Source organism: Typopeltis vanoorti, chromosome 15, assembly GCF_054136105.1.
Source record: "Typopeltis vanoorti isolate ZY-2024b chromosome 15, IOZ_Tvanoo_1.0, whole genome shotgun sequence".
Classification (NCBI taxonomy): Eukaryota; Metazoa; Arthropoda; class Arachnida; order Uropygi; family Thelyphonidae; genus Typopeltis; species Typopeltis vanoorti.
Window position 1 is genome coordinate 53,724,394 of NC_143563.1, and position 22,962 is coordinate 53,747,355.

General features: G+C 36.1%; 1 protein-coding gene across 6 annotated transcripts in view; it reads right to left on the reverse strand.

Annotated features, from left to right (window-relative positions):
- LOC150098765 (lysine-specific histone demethylase 1B-like) overlaps window positions 1–22,962 on the reverse strand; it is a 508,665-nt gene that overhangs the window by 93,258 nt on the left and 392,445 nt on the right. For all 6 annotated transcript variants that reach the window (XM_090404995.1, XM_090404997.1, XM_090404999.1 and 3 more), the window contains one exon: window positions 10,890–10,961. In XM_090404995.1, the coding sequence (XP_090261121.1) occupies window positions 10,890–10,961 (72 nt within the window). The remainder of the gene's footprint in view (window positions 1–10,889; window positions 10,962–22,962) is intronic.

Consider the following 22,962-nt stretch of genomic DNA (forward strand, 5'->3'; position numbering starts at 1 on the left):
GACATGTCGAAACCTTTTAAGCTTTCAGAACAGGTGATTGAAAGTACAGGTAACCCTTGTATAACACAGATGTTAGATTCCATAGAAATGTCGCGTTATATAAATCGTGTTATGCGAGACTCAGATCACATAGAAAAAGAAGGGTTAGGTTCCGAAATCGTTTTTCTTTTTTAAAGATTATATAAACAGTGACATTTCCAACAAAAATATATTTTTATTTATTTCAGGTAATTCTTGTAAGTTAAGAAAACATAAACTATGAAACAAATACATAGTATAAAATTATAAAAAATTATAAATTGTGCTTAAACTTCATTACACATAATGCATAAACGTTTTAGGCAAAATAAAGTGTATATTTTAATCGTCATCACTCTCTTCAAAACTAACATTTCATAGATGTTCTTTACTTCTTTATTTACGAGTGGCCACATGTCGTCATCACTTGAAATCCCTTGGACATCATTAGTATAATTCTCATTGCATACTTAGACTGGTTTAGTTATCAAGAAGTCAGTAATAAAACTTGCTTACCACTATGCTGCAATTTTTTATTAAGTTCATAATACGGAGCAAAATATATATCCAATTGTCTCATGAATTTTCCGGAGCACTCCATTGAGAGATCATTATCCATAAAATAACTTTCTTGCCAAGTCAAATCCTTCTGCTAATTTCTTTAAACTGAATTCTTTAACTGATTCACCACAATCAGAATCTTCGGCAGAATTTTCCCCACCATTTAGTTCGATGTCATCTATTAATTATACCAGTTCTTCATCATTTAAATCTACTTCCCCATCAATTAGTTCACTAATTTTGTTTTCAACCATATCGCATTACTATAAAAATAAATTTTTTACATAAAAAAAGGCATTACATATTGTATGTAACTCACCAAAAAATAAAGTGCTCAGCTTGAGATTAACACACTTATGATTTTAATGCGCTTTCCTGGCAGAAAACGAAGACAATTTTCAACAATAAACACTTTATACCATGTTCAACAAGGGTTGCTACAATTTGAAGACCGCGTTATATCGAAACCGCGTTATATGCGGGTTACCAGTATTACAGTTCATAACTGGGGAAAATATTGCTTTCATGTCACCTCATTGGAAAATATGTATTGGGACAGAGACGGAATTATCAAAGAATTATGTGAACCTTTGGTGATCAGTTTAAGTAAAAGTGATGGCAATTCGGACACTGATTCATATGACTATGAAGATTAAAAGGATTTGATAATGGTATTTTTTTCCAACCTTTTTTTTGCATGGGTTTGTTAAAAGAGTCACAAGCCATAAATAATTAATCAGTTTAGGACATTAAAGTGTCTCAGTTCTCTCAACTGTAAGTTTAGAATATCTAAGTTCATTTGAAAAAAATTTGTTTTTCTGTAAAATTATTTTCATTTTATAGAAAACTTTCTTAAAAATAAATTTCATTAAATTTTTGTTTTATGCTATACCTTTTTTTAATTTTGTTAATACTCTACGTACATTTTTCCAACTGTTATACAAGCAAAATAGTTGCACTTTAAAAACTACAATGTTCGTAAATAAAAAGCTAAATTTTCCGACCTGTAATAATAAACAAACTCATCCCAGAAGACAGATTGATTACCCTATTATTGGAATGGATTCTCCTTTTTGGGACATGCGCAGAAGTGTCGAAGGCTCTCTAATCTGTGGGCGAACTATATCAGAAGATATAGTTCGCCCACAGAAGATTCTACTAAGGTAGAATTGGATGAATTTTTTTATGCTTTAGAGCAGGGGTTTCCAAACTACGGCCCACAATATGATTTTATCTGGCCTGCCAATTGAACTAATTTTTCAATAAGAATCTGCAAAAAAAAAAAAAAAAAAAAAAAAACACGGGGTGTTGATAGATTTCAAATGCATTAAATTCAAATTGTGTTCAAAATATATTCCTGAATAGCAAAAAGTAACCATAATCCAAGTTACGGTCTTTTTGGCTGTAAAAGGTTGGTTAAAATGGACTAATGAAGAAAAAAAATTTAAAAGAATTCAAAACGAAATAAAAAAGTTATATCCGAATAAACATTTTTATCAAATAAAAAAAAATTTTGTCGCACGAAATAAGAACACTTAAAAAAGTTGGTAAAAACGGTTAAAATGAACTAACGAGCAAAAAATGAAATAAAATCAAAATTTCCCGATCTGTATTCATTGACAAAAACCTTGACGTTATACGAAATTAAAAAAAAAAGTTACATTGTAAATTGTCGGTGTATATTTGGTTGAAAAGCTAACGACTAGCAAAAATTTGCTGATAGTGTTCGTTGTCATTAATATACGATAATTTAATCTCTCATACTCTGTAATCAGTTTTTATCTGCTTTCAATAAAACTCATATATCTAGTTCTAGAGTTTTTTATTACTACGGCCTGCTGAACAGTGCTGAAGTACCCAATGTGGCCTTCACGGCGAAAAGTTTGGAGACCCCCTGCGTTAGAGAAAGCAACTGACACAATGAAAAAGGAAAAGTTGGTCCTTGTTGGGGATCTAAATAGCAGAGTAGGAAATGATAATCAGACATACAAAAATATTGTGGGAAAATTTGGAGAAAAGAGCAAAGCTAATAATAATGGCAAATATCTGTTGGATTTCTGCTCAGGACATGGACTGGTTATTACTAATGCTATGTTCCAACATAAAAATGTGCACATATTCACATGGAGAGAAGAGGCAAGGAATAAAAAAAGTCTCATTGACTATGTTATTGTTGATAGTGATGTTTTTTCTCTGGTGCAGGTCAGCAGAGTGTACAGAGGATTTGAAATTGGAAGTGATCACTATTTAGTACTGAGCAGGATAAAATTGAATTTCATATTGAAAAGAACTTGTAAGAAAGTTTAAGCGAATAAAAGTTGAGCAGCTCTCAGATGTGAACTGTAGACAAAAATACACAAAGCTTATTAAAGAAAAAATGAAAGAGTTTGAGAACAGAAACCAAACCTTGGAGATTCAGTGGCAAGCCTTGAAGAAAACCCTGATTGATTTAGCCAGAGAGGCATGTGATGAAGTTGTGTGCAAGGATAGAAAAATCAGAACTCCATGGTGGACACAGGAAGTTAAAGAGGCAGTGAAGGAAAAGAAGAAAGCATATCAAAAGTTCCTGGCAAATAAGTCGGCTTGTGTTCTTAGAGAATAGAGACAAATGTAAGAAAGCTAAACATTGTGTAAAACTAGCTAAACAAAAGTCATGGGAGGACTTTGGCAAGAACATAGAAAATAAATATCAAGAAGGTGGCAAAATATCCTGGAGGTTGTTGAAGAAGCTTAGAAATGGAGGAAAGAGTGCTGTAAAAGGAATTAGAGATGTTGAAGGTGACATGAAAATGGGAGAAAAAGATATCCTTGAAGTATGGAGTAATTACTTCGAAAAATTGCTAAATGAAACAAGCAGTAATATCACAGTAGTAAAAAACACTCAACAGGCATACAATCAGGAATACATATCCATACTTGAAGTAGAAAAACCATCAAAGGCAGCAGGAGTAGATGATATTCGACCAGAAATGCTGAAGTATGGTGGTATAAGAGACTTACAGTGGCTGCACTGCATAGTTCAGAAAGCCTGGACAGAGGGACTAATTCCCAATGATTGGAGTAGAGCACTCATAGTACCCATATATAAAAAGGGAAATAAAACTGAATGTGAGAATTACATAGGCATTTCCCTACTGAGTGTTCCTGGCAAGATTTATGCCAGTATACTTGAGAAACGGTTGAGAAGAATTGTGGAAGAAAAGCTTGGTGAAGAACAAGCTGGATTCAGGCCAAATAGATGCTGTCAGGATCAGATCAGATCAGATTTTTTAAATAGTCGAGAAAGCATGGGTATATAACAGAGATTTGTATTTAAGTTTTGTCGATTTGGAAAAGACATATGACAAGGTGCCAAGAGAGAAGCTATTCAATACGCTACAGTTATATGGTGTCAATGGGGCATTATATCAAGCAATACTTAGTCTTTATTTGAGTTGTAAGTCAGCAGTTAGAATTGAAGTACAGGAAGATGGTTTAATGTTAAATCTGGCACGAGACAAGGATGTACATTATCCCCTCTGTTATTCATTATCTATATGGATCACATTATGAAGGAAAGTGGTATTAAACATGATATCAGAATTGGAGATGTTAATTTCAGCTCTTTGCTTTATGAGGACGATGTTATACTTCTAAATAAATTCACTACAAGTTTGCAAGATTCCCTGACTAAATTGAATAACTGTTGTAATAGATATGGTATGAAGGTCAGCAATAGAAAGACAAAGACAATGAAAATAGGTAGAATCGTTGAAAATGTCAACTGTCTTGTGAATGGAGAAATGGAACAAGTAAAACATTTCAGCTACTTAGGCACGATTTTTAGTGAAGATGGTAAATTAAATATGGAAACAGACAACAGAATCAACAGAGCTGGTATGGAATTCATTTGAATAAATTCATATGGAATAAGAGAGAAATTAGTCAGAACACCAAATTAGCTGTATACAAGACAGTTTTCAAACCAGTTTTAACTTATGGATCTGAGAGCTGGGTCACAAGTAAAACACTTGATCAAAGACTAGACACCGCAGATATGAGAGTCCTGAGAAAGATTAGAGGCATGAACAGATGGCATCAGTGGCAATATCATATTAAAAACGAGGATATTAGGAAAGAACTTGACATTGTCAGCATCCAGGAATGCATTAGCAGAGCTAATCCCAGGTGGTATGGTCACTTAAATACTCGGTGTCGCACTGATTAGATCATCGGCTTGTCGAGAGCTCCTGAAAAGATTAGTAGTATTTTGTGTTAACATTAGAAATTTTACTAGAATTTTAAGTAGCATTGTTTGCTTTTTGTTTCTTGGTGTGTCTGTGCAATTTTTGCATGTTTTCTGAAATTTTAATTATTAATTTTAAGATAAGATAGCGTACATATGGCACCGATAAAGAAAAAAATGGCGGCCAGGTCGCCATGTTTGTTTAAGAGTTTTGATGTAAATGAATTTATGCAATGCACTGTCTGTGAGATGTATGCCTTGCGAAGAACGGTGGGAGTCTGGTTAGAAAGTGATAGTGAGTAATATGTGCAGAAAGTGTAAAGAGAATGAGGATTTCAAGAGTGTTTTATGTGGCGAGAGTGATATCGTTAACAATAGTCAGAATGTAGAAAATGGCGGTGTGCTAGAGAATTACGTGGTAGTGCCAGATAGGTGTGAGAGCGTCGTTGAAAGTGTAAATGAGGGTAGAAATACAGAATGAATGGATGATTTGATTGATAATGAAAACGGTGAGATAAATGCGAGTAGTGAAATTGCCCATTTGAACGGTGCGATACACAGAGCTAAAAGGCAACTGGAGCGTATGGAAAAATGTGTGCTGAACGTACCGACAAATAACCGGCGAAAGTCTGTGACGGCAAATAATAGAATGTTCGTAAACGTCAATAAAATGAAGGAGCGAATGCTGTATGGGGATTCGCTATTAAGAGGTGTAATAGTTGAGAGTTTAACGAAGTCGTACCAGCCGGGTGTGAACATAAAGGACGTCAGCGAATCTATTCGACTGCAAAAACAGATGGTGAAAGAGATGATAATCATGGCAGAAACAAATGATTTGAAAGAGGACAAAATGGAAATGATAGAGGATGTGAGGGAATTATTTGAGGTAGCAAAAGAGAAGAGTGAAAGAGTTAGGATGGTGAGTATCTTACCACGGTATGACAGCGAAGTGTTTAGAAGGAGGGCCATAATTGCTAATGACTTTATGCGTGGGTTATGCATGGAGAGTGGTGTAGAATTTGTGGATGTGTGGAATGAGTTCGATGGGCGAAAGGACTTATATAAGATGGATGGGTTACATTTGAATGGAGTTGGTGTACAGAGACTTGAAAAAGCGTTGATGAATGATGTGGAAGTGGATGTACAGACTCAGGGAAACTAGATTTATTAAGAAGGGTGGGGAGTAGATATGCAGACTTTAGGGAGGCAGTTGAGTGTATGAATGAGTATAATATGCCTGAGCGAGCACGAAGGACAACAAATCAGAATGGGATAGTTAGTATATGGCATCAAAGTAGGGATAGGACAAATGGGCTTCTGCAATTCATGTACACTAATGCCAGGAGTATTAGGAACAAGAAGGAAGAGTTTTTGGCCATGGTTGGCACTTCCAGGCCACAGGTTGTTGGTATTAGTGAAACATGGCTGACAGAAGATGATAAAGCTAGTGGGATGGAATGCGACGGGTATAGCGTGTTCAGGAGTGACAGGGTGAATAAAAAGGGGGAAGGAGTGTTATTGATGATAGCCGATGAGCTGAGCCAAGGAGTATAGAAGTTGAACTGCAGGATAGAGAAAAGAGCGCATTTGAGGCTGTTTGGTGTGAGATAGAATCTAGCAGAACAAAATAAAAAAATTGGGTGCTGCTATAGACCAGGTGATGGAATAGATGGTGGGGATAGTATGCATAGGCAAATAGAAGAAATGAGTGGAAGGAGGGTAATTATTATGGTAACATTGACTGGAAAGAGGAGAGGGCATATGGGAGGAAGGAATTGGATTTTATGCGGTTATTAAGGGACAACTATCTACGGCAACATGTAGTGGAAAATACCAGGGGGCAGAGAGTGCTGGACCTTGTAATTGCAACTGAGAATGTGGCTGTAACGAACATGACCATGCTGCCACCAATTGGTGAGAGTGACCATAAGGTCATGACTTGGGAGGTGGCTAAAGGAGTGGAATTTACAATTAAGACAGGGTACATGTGGAATTACCGGGCTGGTAAGTATGACAAGCTTAGGTGTGTGCTGGGCTCAGTGCCATGGCATGTAAAACTGCAAGGGCTGGATTGATAGTGCATGGGAGGTGGTTAAGAACTGTTTGCAGGAGGCAATGGTTGACTGTATACCAAGAGTACGAATAATAAATCAAGTAGGGGTTAAATGGATGAATAACACTATTAGGCTTGAGCTGCAAAAAAAGGAACAATTGTGGAGGGAATTTAAGGAGAAAGGTGACCATCAGGCACAGGAACAGTATAAAGCTCAGGCCAGGATGGTAACAAGGGTGGTAAGAAAAGCAAAAGCAGATTACGAAAGAAAATTGACCATGCAGGCTAAAGAGAATCCCAAACAGTTTTTTCAATATGTTGCAAGTAAAAGGAAAAATGCTCATGGTAGAATGATCTTAAAAAATGCTGAAGGTAGGGAGGTAACCGATTCAGTCGATATTGTGGAATTACTGAGCGAGCACTTTGCAAGAGTATATCGTCCAGGTGGTGACTTTGCAGGAATGGAAGAACCAACAGCTTATACTGGAATTGTGATGAATGAAGTAGAGGTAACTAGTCTATTACAGAACCTCAATGTCAATACATCTGTGGGATTGGATGGTATACCAGCTCGTGTCGTACGTGAAGCGGTTAAAGAATTGTCAGTGCCCTTGACCATTTTGTTTAATTTGAGCCTCGGGTCTGGGTCAGTCCCAAGGGGGTGGAAGGAGGGGAAAATAGTTCCGCTGCACAAAGGTGGTTCCAAGGCTGCTGTTGAAAATTACCAGCCAATCAGCATAACAGGAATCATTATCAAGGTCTTAGAGAAAATAGTCAAGAGAAAAATACAAGATTGGATAGAAGAAAATGGGATACTGTATGGGGGACAGCATGGTTTTGTGAAGGGTAGGTCATGCCTCAGTAACTTGCTCATATATTATAACACAGTGACTGCTGAACTGGATAAGGGTAATGGGTTTACAGTGATTCTACTGGACCTTGCTAAGGCCTTTGACAGGATACCACATGGAATTCTAATCAGTAAATTGCAGCATATGGGGATGGACATAGGGTTGGTGAGATGGATAGGAGGGTGGTTGACGGAGAGATATCAGAGAGTGGTTTACTCAGGAGTAGAGTCCACAAGACGGCCTGTGACTAGTGGTGTGCCACAAGGATCTGTTCTTGGACCACTGCTGTTTAATTTGTTCATTAATGATATAGGAAAGGATCTGAGAGGAACAGTTCATTTGTTTGCAGATGATGCAAAGTTGGGTAGGGCAACAGTGAATGCAGATGATGTCAAAATTTTGCAGGATGATTTGGATAGATTGGAGGTCTGGGCTAAGGAGAATGGATGTGAATTTAATGTGGCAAAATGTAAGGTTATGCATTTTGGGGTAAAAAGATTGGTGGCAGTTTACTGCATTGGTGGAACTGTGCTCCAGGAAATTGATGAGGCACGAGATTTAGGAGTGTTGGTGGATAAGGAATTGAAATTTAGGGGACACATTGCAAACGTGGCCAAATCAGCTCATCAAATTACTTGGTTGCTGAAGAATATGCAGAGACAAGCAGGTTATTGTTCCTCTGTATCGAGCCTTGATAAGACCCCATCTTGACTACTGTGCCCAGATTTGGTCACCTAGGTTTCTTCTTCTTGATGGGGAGGAGGTGTTGAGGATTCAGAGGCGAGTGACCAAGATGATAGCAAGTCTGTGGAATGAACCTTATGAGAACAGGTTGAGGATTTGTGGGTTGCAAAAATTGGTTGATAGGCAGAGGAGGGGGAGATATGATTGAGACATTACAATTGCTGAAGAGTTTCTATAAAATTAATTCAGAAGATATTTTTGAGAACAGGGCTGGTTGTGGGAGGACTAGGGGACATCCATGGAAACTGGGCAAAAGTGTGGTTAGTAAAGGTGTTAGAGCTGGGTTCTTTACTTTTAGAGTAGTGAATGAGTGGAATGCGCTCCCTGAGTCTGTGGTGGATGCTGTGACAGTGAATGAGTTTAAGGCGAGGTATGATAGATACTGTATGAATGTTGAATAGTTGTGATGAATATGATTTGGGGCCTCCCTCGATGAGTCTAATGACTCCCTGGAGTTGCCCGTAATAATAGTAATAGTAATAAATAGAATGGGCAAGGAAAGATTAGCAAAACAAGTGTTCTCTGCCAGGTTGGCAGGAAAACAACCCAGAGGAAGACCAAGATATAAGTAGATTGATACGGTACAAAGTGCCTTAAATGATAGAAATATAAGATCTGATAATGTTGGAGTCTTGAGAAGAATAGACTAGACTGATTTGGAGGAAAATTGTAGATAGGAAGTTAGTAATGATGTTTTCCCTGTAGTACTATCATATCCTGTACACCTCTTGGGGGTACACGTCAGGAATTTGATGAAGAAGAACATCATTAAAGTGGTCAATCCAATAACACGTGATGGAACATTGTTTACAAGCTCCACAAACACCTGCAAGAGGTTGACTACACAACTAGACCATGATACATTACAGTTAGGGCAATGCAGTTACTAGTGGCTAAATCAGGAAATGCCCCTATCTTCCAACCTGTCCAGAATTAGACCAATGCTGATGTTAATTTTAACACACTAAGCATCGCTCAAGGAATCAAGTCCTGAACATTCACAGAATCTGAAACATTGTGCGTGTAAAATACTTATCACACAGAGTGATTAGTATTTCATAAATGCCCTTTTAAAATTTTGGGAGGAAATTTACATGTAATAAGTAAATTTTAGTTCAAACGGAAGTCAACATAAAAGCTAATAGTGATTTTTTTTTTTAAGATTGACAATCAAATTTCAAAATGATTTGATTGAATGGATAACATCTATATCTCTCTCTCTCTTTAACAAACAGGCTGCGTTTAAATCCCACTGCGAGGATGAATGTTTGTAAAAGACTTTAAATGGTAGATAAATTTCATTGCCTGATGTGTGTGAGAACTACTACTCTGTTTATTGGAGACTTGAAGTGGCTTGGAAAAGTGCCATGTTTGGTGGCTAGAGAGATGGCTGGTTTCTTCATCCTTGATTATTCTGACATACTACAGGTGTATAACTATTAGTGGGTGTGATTCACATAATAAAAAAGAAGTAATGTAAACTTTCTCTTTTATACACAAGCACAGTAAAAAATATACAAGGATTAAATCAGATGATTGTGATTATTGACATTCAACAATCAAGTAAGATTGTTGTGTTCCTGATTCTTCTGAAATATTATCTTCAAACTCTTATTGAAGTATGGTAGGACATTATCTTGCATGAGAAAATCTATCTGGAATATCTAAAAGTTAGTCATAAATGCATCACATTTAGGTTATTAATGCCAGCCTGTGTAGTTTTTTTTTTTTTTTTTTTTTAAGAGTGATTCATACACTTTGTTGTATATGAAATAAAATGCATTTGGTTTAGAAAAGTCACAAATGTGTTAATATATACCCTAAGAATTTTCATTACTTCATGTTTATATGCTGTTACATTTTTATTTATCATAGTTTCATCAACTTTTCTGTTAAAACCCATTAGCAAAACTAGTAAAATACTATGCCATTCCATATATTAGGTTGTAAAGAACTTATATAATGACTAATACAATCAATTTCTCTGAAAATGCTTGCAAAATATTTTTCTACTGTTTTCTCACAGAGCTTTTGTAATTACAGATACATTCCTTCTATATCCCATCATTTAGGATTAGACTTAGTAATGTTCCCCCCCCCCCCCCCTTGTTTCTTAAATTTTCACAATTGATGAAAGTTATCACTGATACTGTCTCAAGATACAACAAAATGGACCCCCCCCCTTCTCAATTCCATTTCACAAGAATGGCAGCCGTAGCACTGCAAAAATTAGCACATATAACTGTCACAAAGTAAATTTGTTTTTTAAAAGAAATGAAAAGCAGTTTCAATTTATTCTATATATATATATTACTTGCACAGTAATTTTTTTTTTTTTTTTAATTTGGAAAAATCGTCAATAACCATTTTATATATATATTCCCTCCTCTGACACTGTTTTTTAAAATTAATCAAATGATAGTATTTAAAAACTAACCTTGGATGCTTGCAATTCTCCTTTATTTGTAGTTAGTATGACATTGCTAGATGAGTAGTTTATCCTTTGAACCTGTACATAATGTAGTGATACCATTAGGAGATTAGTTATATGTACTTTATGCATATACATTTGATTCTCACCATAACAAATTATAGATACTACAGAAATAGCTCATCATAGTGGAGAGTTTGCTTCAGCAAATTTCTTTTAAAATAATATTTTCACTATTGCTGAGGAACTTTGGTTAGGACTTGCAGCAGTTTGATGTAGCAAATGAATTTGCTATAATGGTAATCACTATAGCAAGAATATTCTATATGCAACTTTATACAATAATAGGATTACTAAAAACATAATTTAATTTCAAAACAAAACATTAAAATGAACTCCATGAATAGTCTGCAGCAAATAACACAAGCCAAAAATCTAAATGTTGAATGGGTTTGCACTTAAGTTTGCTATGCAGACTTCAAAAATAATATCCATTTTTCTGAGGTCATGTAAGGAGTTTTTTACAAACCAGGAAAATACATAGCAGGTGGTTCTTTACTTAATCAATTTTATTTATTTTAATTTAACAAATAAGAATTACTTTATGATTATCATCATTTTGTAAAATGTACTTAAAGAGATATACAGGATACAATGATAGTACCATACAATTAAGTTTACATCATTACTCGCAAGCTTACTATATCATTTTTTTTCCAAATTGATCTGATTGATAATTCTTTCTTCTATCTAATTACTTCCACACACATACTACAGACAATTTGTCTACTTATGTACTCACATCACATCACCTTACGCTTTACTTTTTGTTCAGGTCTACATTGTTTTATTGTGAAAAATTACTGTTATTATTATTATTATAAAATTATTATTATTACACATACATCTCCATGGAGTCCAATGGCTCATCATGGGAGGCCTGCACTAACCAGGAGAATCTATTGCAGAAGATTATACAATGGAAGCTGCAATTATTTGGACACATCTGCAGAATGAGTGAGGACTGGAAGATAAAGACATTCATGTTTGGTATTATGGATGATGTAAACAGAAGAGGTAGACCATACAGAGAATGGATAGACAACATAAAGGAATGGTGAAAGTTTATTTATCACTAGGTTAGACTATAATGAATTTAGTTTAATCCTTTATCCCAGTGAGAGCAAACAAAGTTTGTGCCTGAAAATATCTTCAGGACTGAATATAGTGTTGTACTAACTTACCTGGGTAAGTAGTGCAACACCAAGGCAATTCGTAGCAAAGGTGGAGCAAGCTACCAACACTCCTAACCCAGTATCTCCCATAATGCAAAACACATTTCCTTGTGGATATGTATACTGTTATGCATTAAGGGATTGGCCACTATCCAGACTAGTTTTGACCTTTATTGAGGTCTCTTCAGTGGGAGCCGGGCCCAGAGATGGAGATACCAGGCAGAAGCAGTAGCAAGTCATCTTTACTTATAGGTGACTTAAGGAATGGTGTGGAATGGGTTTACAGAAACTGCGACACTGTGCACTGGACAAAAAAAGGTGGAAGAAGATCATGAAGGAGAGAGTGGATACCAATGGGCAGTGAACCCACTCATGGTTCATGATGATATCTCTCCTTAAAGTCGCCCACAAATAAAGTACACACCACTGTCTCGGGCAACCTATTCCACTCATTTATCACTCCCAAAGTAAAAAATCTAGTTTGTGTTTCTATCATATCCCACTCTCTTTTCTGTCTATTAGATAAATTTTGTAACCCACAAACCTTCACTTTATTGCTAATTAACTGACTACACATGATAAATTGCATAATGGAATAAAGAAGATATATAACTTACTAGTGTTTTATTGAGATTACATAACAGTATGGCATATTAGAACTTAAATACTGACAGTGATATTTTGACATACACATAAATATGTAATTTTTTACACATCTATCTAGTATATCAAACAAAGAGTACGAGCACCTATTGTTTTACAAAATGAGTTATATTTTGTGATGAATATCTCGTCACATCATCAAAATTCTTCTGTTCTGCTGCTCTCTTTTGCCAGCATAGTGTACCATTAAGATCATTGGAACAAAGAACTCATCACCTCATCTTCCTTATACCCTCTTTTACCTTGCAGTGTCGAGGGTCCATTGATCATCGGACCTCACTCCGTTTACAGGATAAGGTGGTCAGCCTTATGCCCTGTATATCCTATGGCCTGTAGTGTTGAGTTCTCAAGGCCAGTTTGCCTGCTTTGCGGGATGAAAAACCCCAGAATAAACTGGGGAAAAAACCCTGCTGTCCACGCCCAAGACTGGCTAACTTGGCTATGGCTGAGGAAGATCCTTCAGCTCCTCACGTCACCGACGGGAATCGAACCTAGGACACTCCTTCCCCAGGCATATGGTTGCGAAGTGCATAGCCACTAGGCTAACCGTGCGGACCGAACAAACAACTCGGTTATTAATAATTGTAAGGTAGCCCAGCAGCTTACAAGATGTTTTTGCTTGGTAAGAATATAAATTATACCTGACAAGAAATTATTTTCAAAACTGTTATCTTTATCACCGCGTGCACGCGTGTGTGTGTATGTGCGAGAGACTAAAGTTTATAAGGCAGAACACCAGAATAAGATAACATTTATTTTAATTGACAACACAATGTTTCTTACTAATTGCACAGGATTTCTTCAGGTGTAAAGATAAAAATTCTACTTTTGTCTACTAGTTTGCATGTTTACACCTGAAGAAATCCTGTGCAAGTAGAACGAAACATCATATTGTCAATTAAAATGAATGTTATCATCATATTCCAGTATTCTGCCTTATAAACTTTAGTCACATACTCATGAACTGGCAAAGTCTACACACACATATATATATAAAAAGATTTTATTCAAATATCATCATCATCAAGTCTTTCCGTGGCTACTGACACATAAGGCTGCAATGCTGGTTTTCCATCTTCCCCTGTCCCTCGCAGCTGCTCTTGCTTCTGCACAACTCACCCATCTTGCCTCCTTCATTTTGGATTCCATCATTCTTCTCAAAGTTAATTTTGGGCAACCTCTAGAGTATCTCCCTTCTGGAGTCCAACTCGGTGCTACTTGGGGAATTCTGTTTTTCTCCTGAGAAGAACATGTCTGGTCCATTTCCATCTTCTTAGGCGAATCTCTTCATCTATTGACATGGAGAAAGTTTTCTTTAAAATTCCTCATTAGTGATTGTATTTGGCCAGAAGATTTTTAAAATACTTCTTGAACATTTGTTTTGGAAAATGTCCAATTTATTACTTTGCACCTTGGTAAGTTTCCAAGTTTCAGAGCCATATAGCAGTACTGCTCACACAATAGATTTATAGATATTAATTTTCACTTTAACTGTAATATTTGATGCCTTCCATAATTTATTTAATGACTTGAAACAATTTTGTGCTTTAGCAATTCTTTGTAAAGCGTCTTCGTCAGTGTGCTGCCTTGTTTATTTATTACTGATCCAAGGTATGCAAAAGTATCAACATCTTCAATTGTTTAATTTTTTAACTTAATTTCTTTATTTGATTTTTCATTTATTCGCATGACCTTAGTTTTCTTCTTGTTTATATGAAGACCCACAGTTTCTGCACAGCAAGCAAAGTCATCAGTTTTTAGCTGTAAGTCATTTAACTTGGAGGACAGGAGTACTATGTCATCAGCAAAATCAAGGTCTTCCAGTGTGGATGTAAAGTCTCAACGTATTCATCTCTTTTGATGATAAATTGAGTTTTTCATAATCCAATAATTAAAATGTTAAAATAATAGACCAGGTAGAACACAAACCCGTCTAACTCCAGTTTCAGTGATAAAGAAGTCTAAGTTTTCCATCTACTTCCACACAAGACTTGCTGCCATTATGCATATTCTTAATAATGTTGCGGAATTATTAGGTATTCCGTATTCTTCAAATATTTTCCAAAGTTTCTCACTATCTACTGAGTTGAACGCTTTACTAAAATCGATGAAGTTTAGGTAAAGTGGAGCTCGAAATTCTATACATCGTTCGATTATATTTCTAAGAGTGAATATTTGTTGGATGGTTCTGCAACCAGTTCGGAAACCTGCCTGTTCTCTTAATAAATTTTCCATTTCCTTTTTTAGTCTATTAATTAAAACTTTTGTAAAAACTTTTGTGGGAATTGAAAGCAAAATTATTCCTCTCCAATTTTCACACTCAGTCAAATCTCCTTTTTTTGGGGATTTTTATAATTACTGCTTCTTTTCATTGTTGAGGAATTTTTCCTGTCTTCATATTTCATTGTATAACCTTTGTAATTTGGTAGTAGTTGTGTTAAGATCAGCTTTTAACATTTCGGCATTGATATTACCATTTCCACATGTTTTGTTAGATTTTAGTGCTTTCAGGGCATCTTTGACTTCGTTCAACGAAATCTCATCTTCGGAAATGTTCAAAGTGGGTATTACACTAGTTGTAATATTTTGCGCCTGTTGAGATCCTGTATCTACCTTTACATTCAAAGTTTCATCAAAATATTCTCTCCATCTTGCTTCGATTTTGGAGTCAATCATCAATAACTTTCCTTGTTTGTCTCTAATGGAGGAAGGGATTGCTTTTTTTTTACCATTGATTCATTTTATAATCTGATAAAGTTGTCTAATTTGTCCATTTTCTGCAGCATGTGCTTCTTTTCCTAATTCATCAATATATTTTCTTGTTGGCTCTTGCAGTTCTCTTCGTTTTTATTTAGTTCATTATAGCAATTGCTATGTACCTTATATAATCGTTCTGAATTTGTATTGTTCATTAATGATTTAATCTTTTTTCTCTCTTCAATGATCTTCCAAGGTTCTGCAGTTAGCCATTCTTTATTTTTCTTTTTTCTTCATTTACCAATTACATCTTCAGCAACTTCATTATAGGTATTCTTGAAGCTTTTCGAATATTCTTCTACTTTGTTTTCTACTGTTACATCTTGATTTTCTTCTATTTCTAATAAACTGAATTTGTTCTTTATCTGCAAGGCGAACTTTTCTCTTGTTTCTTTAATTTTTAATTTTTCAATTATCAAATACAGTTCTTGAACTTCTTTTCTTTCTTAATACACTTTGAAGTTTTAATTTCAACTTCATCACTAACAAGAGGTGGTCAGAACCAACATTGGCACCACATTCGACTCTCACATCAAGCACGGATCTTACGAATTTGCTATTCACAGTAACATGATCAATTTGGTTTCTTGTACTGTTGCCCGGCACGATCCAAATCAATTTATATATTTCTTTATGCTTGAATTTACTTCCTCTAATAACAAATTTCACAAAAGGATACAAACATCATGCCATTTTCATTTCGGTCTCCACAAGCCTTGAAACCTAAGGAGTTTTCTTCTGCACATGACCTTTTACCCACTTTTACATTAAGATCGCCAATGAGTATTATCGTATCGTGTTTTGGAATAGAATGTATTACCTTTTGGAGTTGTTCATAAAAATAATCTTTTATTTCTTCATCTGCATCATTAGTAGGTGTGTAAACCTGCACAATAGAAAGTTTGATAAATTTGGAACAGAACCTGGCTTTTATAATTCTCTCGTTTACTGGTTCCCATTCCATCGGCTTTTGGTTACTTTTGGGTTCAATATTAGTGCAACTCCTTTTTCATGCTTCACTGATCCGGAGTACAATATTGTCTTGTTGTCTTAGTTATAAGTCTACCAAAACCAGTCCATCTGAGTTCACTGATGCCTAAAATGTCTAACTTGTAATTGACCATTTCATTTGTTACCAACCTAGTTTTTTAATCTGGTACAGTGTTCTGACATTCCATGATCCAATCTTTAAAATTTTTTGCAGCTTCATAAGTGACTCTTTCAACAACAAGGGTTCCGAAAGGCTTTCCCCTTGGTGTGTCATATACACATTATCCACATCAGACCAGGCTAGATAACCGTCTTCTGGGGTCTCGCAAGTCATGTCTGTGGCCAGGAGCATTTGTTCATCCAGATTTGCAGTTTCCATAATCAGATCATTTTTATAGGGAGGGTGATTAGCCCTTCCCCCAACCCTCCGAAGGGGACCCGACTATACCCCCCTTCCAGGGACTGGGTCTCCATTAATCGCCTCTTACGATATGCAGCAATGAGGTTGGGGTATTCTACTACCTGTCCCAACACGGAGATTTTTTCAAATATATAAAAGAATAAGTGATATTATATGCAAAAAATGACTGTCATTTTTGTGTTCATTGTTATCCTATCCTATGTAAACAAAACTATATAGGCCTGTCTGATATCAACGTGAACTCACGAAGATGATACTGGCTTGCTTACTAGGAGAATTTGATAATCACAGCCATACCTGTGTTATAATGCTAATGTCAGAATGTCCTATTAACCATTATAACACATCAATTATACCAATAACTAAGCTTCTACATTTGTAGAATATTTCATGGGTTTCATAATATTTGTTTCACGATGTCACTGTAATGTCATGTATTCTTATTTGTATTCAATACATAGTTCCAGTATGTACAGTATATAACAAAATTTCAAGTATTTACATGTTAATTTATTCTTTAATTCACATTCTATCACAAGGCTAGTAAGCATTATTATATTGCAAGTGTCTGAAGTTTTCCTTATATCCATATTATAACTGGAGGCCAATGTGCTATGCTTCATAAACAGCACTTGAGTAATAATAAAAGGGTTAGTTTATTTATATCTGCTGAAGATTTTAGGTGGAAGTTGAATTTCACTATTTATTGGAAGCTTGAAGTAACTTGAAAAGTTCCATGCTTAATTGCTAAAGAAGTGTTTCTAGATTATGTAATCCTTAGCCCATCTGGCAATGTATTACTAGCCTTCTGAGCAGATTCAGAGTATTATAGTACTAACTATTTCTGGAATTTTCAGAAATTTTTCATTTCTCTGTAGTTTTTCCCCAAATGAATTATGAAGGCATCTTCTTTTCTATTTCTCTCTCTCTCTCTGTTCTTTCCAGTCTCCTCTCAACTATCTTCAAACCATAACAGCTTTTCTGTTTTTTTCCGTTTCCTCCTAACTTTCTTCAAACCATGATAACAGGTGTGCATGCATCTTTGTATTTGGAGGGAGGCAAACCAATCTAATAATAACCTTTTGGTGTATGTCTGTCATCCATTCATTTAAACATGCCCCATTCTGAGGTTGTTCATGTAGCTCCTTCAAGGCTTAAATATAAAATGATAAGTAAAGCTTTTATCAATATGGGGATCTACAATAATGTTTTACAACTATTTTGGCTACAGTTGCTTTAAATTAAAAATACTGGAGCAAAAAAAAAAGACATTGAGAACAACAGCATAACATCATCAGCCTATCTTTGTGGTATTAACTCTTCTGGAAACAGAAAATCCTTGTAAATTAAATTTTAATGGTTCTGTCTGGAATTGAGATATGTTTGAAGGTTTAGTTAAAATATAAAGTACAAGATGAGAATTAAAATAGCAAAAAATATATGAGGTTAATCCAGAAAGTAAGGTCCATTCAGAATTTAATGCAAATAAGATATGGGAGAAGGGAGGGATCGCACATGTGCCAAGATACCAAGACAGCATAGAGTGACTCATTATCTAGCTGTTAACCATTTTACTTTCATCATATTATTGTTTGTTGTCTTCCACAAATAATTTATAATCAGTAAACAATAATGCTACAGAAATTCAATGACAACTCTGTAAGGTTTATAGGCCTAACGTAATGAGTGATTGTCATGGTAGTATGTTAACTCCAGTCACCAGTTGCTTATCTTTTCATACTAATACTGAATTATTCAACACTTAATTTATCCTCAGAGTATCAGAATCACTAGACTTATCATAGAATCATTTCCTTTATAGAATCATAACCTTTATCATAGAATCACTTCTATGATAAAGGATAAATGCACTACCTACCGTTCCTGGTTCCAATAATCATTAGTTTGATATGCAGCAACTTCAGTCACAGGTGTTGGAATAAATTAAAGATACCAAGAAATGATATTCTTGGTTTAACCTTTATTATTATTATTATTTGACACCTCCAGGGAGTCCAAAGACTCATCAAGGGAGAGTGTGCCAACAGCATCAAATGATTGGTCCCCTTCCAACTACTAACCACACTCAAACTTACTTAACTGAGCCATTAGTAGCAGAGGCTCTACCAATCGACCAACCTTTCCAAATGTAAGCAAACAAAGTTTGCTCCTGAAGTATTTTCAGAACTGGGCAACTTATACATATAATATATATAGAAACTAATGATTTCACATCACCTGCCTTAGTATCCCATAATGCAAAGACCATATCCTTACAGACATGTATAATGCTATGCATTATGAGAAAGGTCACTACCCAGACCAGTTTCGACCTTTATTGAAGTCTCATCAGTGGGAGCCAGACCCAGAGGTGATGCTAAGGTTGAATTAATGCAGAAGTAATGTTTTCATATACGAATTGCCAAAAGGTGTCACACCTTATTATTTAAAATACTCTGGATTAGAAATAGTTGTTGGATTTTATTTTCAGTCACAAGTGCCATTAAAGGGCATCTGGAACAAGTTTAATGTTGGTGTAGTGAAGGAAGAATCATTGATACTTGATCGCAAACCTGTTCTTCTGTCAGGCTGAAAGGTGCAGGCATGCTTCAGCATAAGCTGAATATGAAGCTATGATTCTCGTTGCAAGACACGAGTGGAAAGCTAAGTTTTGTTTCTTCAACTACTATGTAAATCTTTTGTTGAACCAGGGCTCTCAATAATTAACTGTCCGTCAATTACCAATAATGTTGATTCTCAAACTTTTACTGAAGATCTAAAATCCTGTAAGAATAGCTTGCCATTCATTTTTGGCAGTATAACATTTGATCTTCGAATCCTACACAGAGAAATGGAGGTGGAGGGAATGAGGACTGAACTGAGTGCAATGAACAGAGATTGGACCCTTGAGATTACTTTACCTGATGTAATTAGAACAGGATTAGTTGGGAGAGAGAATTTGGTGAATGAGAGAGCAACGAAGAGAGTGGACATGACAAAAAGTCAAAAGAATGAAAGGACAAGAGATCAAGAGGAAATGAGGCGTTGTAAGAGTGAGGGAGTAAGAAAAAGAGAGATAAGGGAAAGTCATGAATTGGTAGAAAATGATGAGATGCAGAAAAGTATATAAAAGGAGAGATTAAGAGATGTTGGTGTCAGTGGGAATGAAGTTATGAGTGGCATAATATATGGTGATTCAATGATTCAGGGTATGGAAAGTAGAATGCATGAAGAGTGCTTTGTCTGGTTGAACAACAGAGACGGTGACTATGGTGATAAAGAAAGGACATAATGCAGAAGAGATGATCATGATGGTAGGCAGAAAAGTGTTGAAGGAAAGATAGTGAGTGTACAGCCTCATTTTGATAACAATGAGTTAAGTAGAAGAACAGTAATGATGAATGATATGATTGCAAGAATGTGAAAGAAAAAGAGGTTAGTGATATTATTATTATTAGACCTCCAAGGAGTCAATGATTCATCGTGGGAGGTCCTCCATCATACACTCAGCTCATCATACTGTGACATGAATGCATTCACTGTCTCCACACTTGCTATGCTTCCAGGCATTGCATTCCAACCACCCACAACTCTCCACAAAAAACCTACTCCTCACCCCCTTTGCTCACATCCTACTTACACAACTGCCAGGGCAAAAGAGCTGTATGCAAGAGATGGGTTGCATCTGAACATAGAAGGTCATATGTGTTTGAAGAGGTTACTGTTCTCTGAACAAGTTGAAGTATTTGCGCAAGGAAAATGGAATTGATAAGGCTGAGTGAGAGTAGGAGAGAGAGAGACTTATGTAGGGAATGTGTTCAGGTAATTGTCTATCATGGAATAAATTGGAAAATAGAGCAGATAAAAATTGGTATTTAGTATTGAGAATACTAAAACTGCTGGAATAATTTTTTTTTTCTTCCTCAGCCTATATAATTCCCCACTGTTGGATAAAAGCCTCTCCCATTGTGGGAGGGTTGGGTCAACTTCTCCCATGGTGACCCATTCCATCTTGGAAGAATGTTTATACACTTGTATGAATGAATGTATGAAAGTGAAAGACAATCAAAAACATTCAAGCCCATGGCAGGATTCAAACCTACAGCTATTTAGCCAGAGAACAGATAGGCTAACAAGGCTGGTGCTGGAATGTATACAAGATTTAAAGGTGGTTGGGGAACTAAACGGAATCTACCATTTTTGTATGCAAGTAATAATGCAAGAAATATTAAAAATAAGAGGGAAGTTGTTGAGAATAGGCAAAAGTTATAGGCACTAGTGAAACTTGACTGACAGCAGATGTAGTAACTAGAATAGAATGTGATGGGTATAGTATTTTCAGGGAGGATATAGAAGACAGGATGGGTGGGGTGGTGGTGGTGGGGGAGAAGCATTACTGAAGAAGTACAGCCAAAAAAAAGTAGGATATTATGAAGACAGGCATGTGAATGGTAGTTCATTTGAAGCAATCTGGTGTGAAATGGCAGCAAAGGACAAAATATATAGTTGGTTGCTATTATAGGCCAGGTGGCAAGGAGTAATGTGAAAGACATGCACCAGCAAATTAGTGCAATGAGTGCAGATCAAGCAGCTATTATGGAGAGGGAGGATTTTAACTCAGAGACATAAACTGGAAAGAAGAAAGATCACATGCAAGAAGGGACTCATGGTGTGTAAGTGTTTGTTAGTTATGGTTCTATCAGAAGATCTGTCCTTAAGTAAGATAGTGATGTTATCTCTGAAAGGGAAGTGATCATGTGGTCTTGACTTGGGAGGTTGCAAAATTTGTGAATTTTTCACTTAAGAAGGGATATATGCGGAACCACAGGGCAGGTGATTATAACAAGCTTCGGAGGCAGCTTGCAGCCATTCCATGGTATAAAAATTTGCAGGGGAAGAATGTTAGCAGTGCATGAGACACCCTGGAAAGATGGGAATCTGAGATGTGAAGTATCATGATCAGGGCTTTACAATTGAAGGTGAGTTAGCTAGTCTCATAAGGAGATGGCAGAATTTTTCCTTTTGGAAAGTGAGGTTTTTCATCCCATAAAAGGCAAATAGGCCAAGAACAGTGCACACACACACAATTTCCAGACATAGCAGATAGGATTAACCTCCCTATCATAAGCAGGAATCAGGCTTCAAAGAAGCCAAGTTACCCATGACAGGCCACTGAGTCTAATACTTTTTTGCTGAAAAACCAGAAGATGTATATGTTGCTCCATTTCTGATGTAGTACGAGGCAATTTGCTTTAGTCATCTATGTAGGAGTTGGAGAAGAGTGATACCAGCGTGCTTCAATATAAACTGAATATGAAGCTATGATTCTCATTGCAAGCCAGCAGTGGAAAGCTAAGTTTTGTTTCGTCAGCTACTATGTACATCTTCTGTTGAACCAGGGATTTGAAAGTTAATGAGAATTTTGGGTAGAATGAGGAATGAAGGCCTTCAAAGAAGTGAGGAAATTTTTTTGTAACTTGCTCATAACAGGTATGTGGGTAAAAGAGCAGAAGCAAATAATCAGATCATGGGAAGGAAGAAGAGTAGACGTTCCAAAGGTCATCCCACTTAGTACTTTTGTAGTGCCAAAGTTGGGAGTTGTTGAAAGAGGGGCATTTTGTGTGAGAGGAAACTTGTACAAGATTATGATCTGAAGGAGAGGGCAGATGACCTGTATGACATAACTGGAAAAAGAACTGATTAAAAAAGGACTAAGAGTGATAAGAGAGCAGAGAGGGTTATCAGGAATTTGGTTAGGTCACTGCTTATAGCAAAAACTTCCACATCATGTCCAACTTGGTCAGTGGTATTGGTAAAAGAAGAGCCTAAAAGAAGCTGTAAAAATTGCAGCTGTGGGAAACAAGTCACTTAGGAAGATGACTTTGCTATTTGGACAGTTCGGTTGTAGAAGATCAAGTTTCACTAATAGGAAGGTGAAGACGTCAGAGTGGTTTACAGAACATGAAGAGTAACAAATACAAAAGATGAATGTTACTGGATGGGGTGAGGAGGT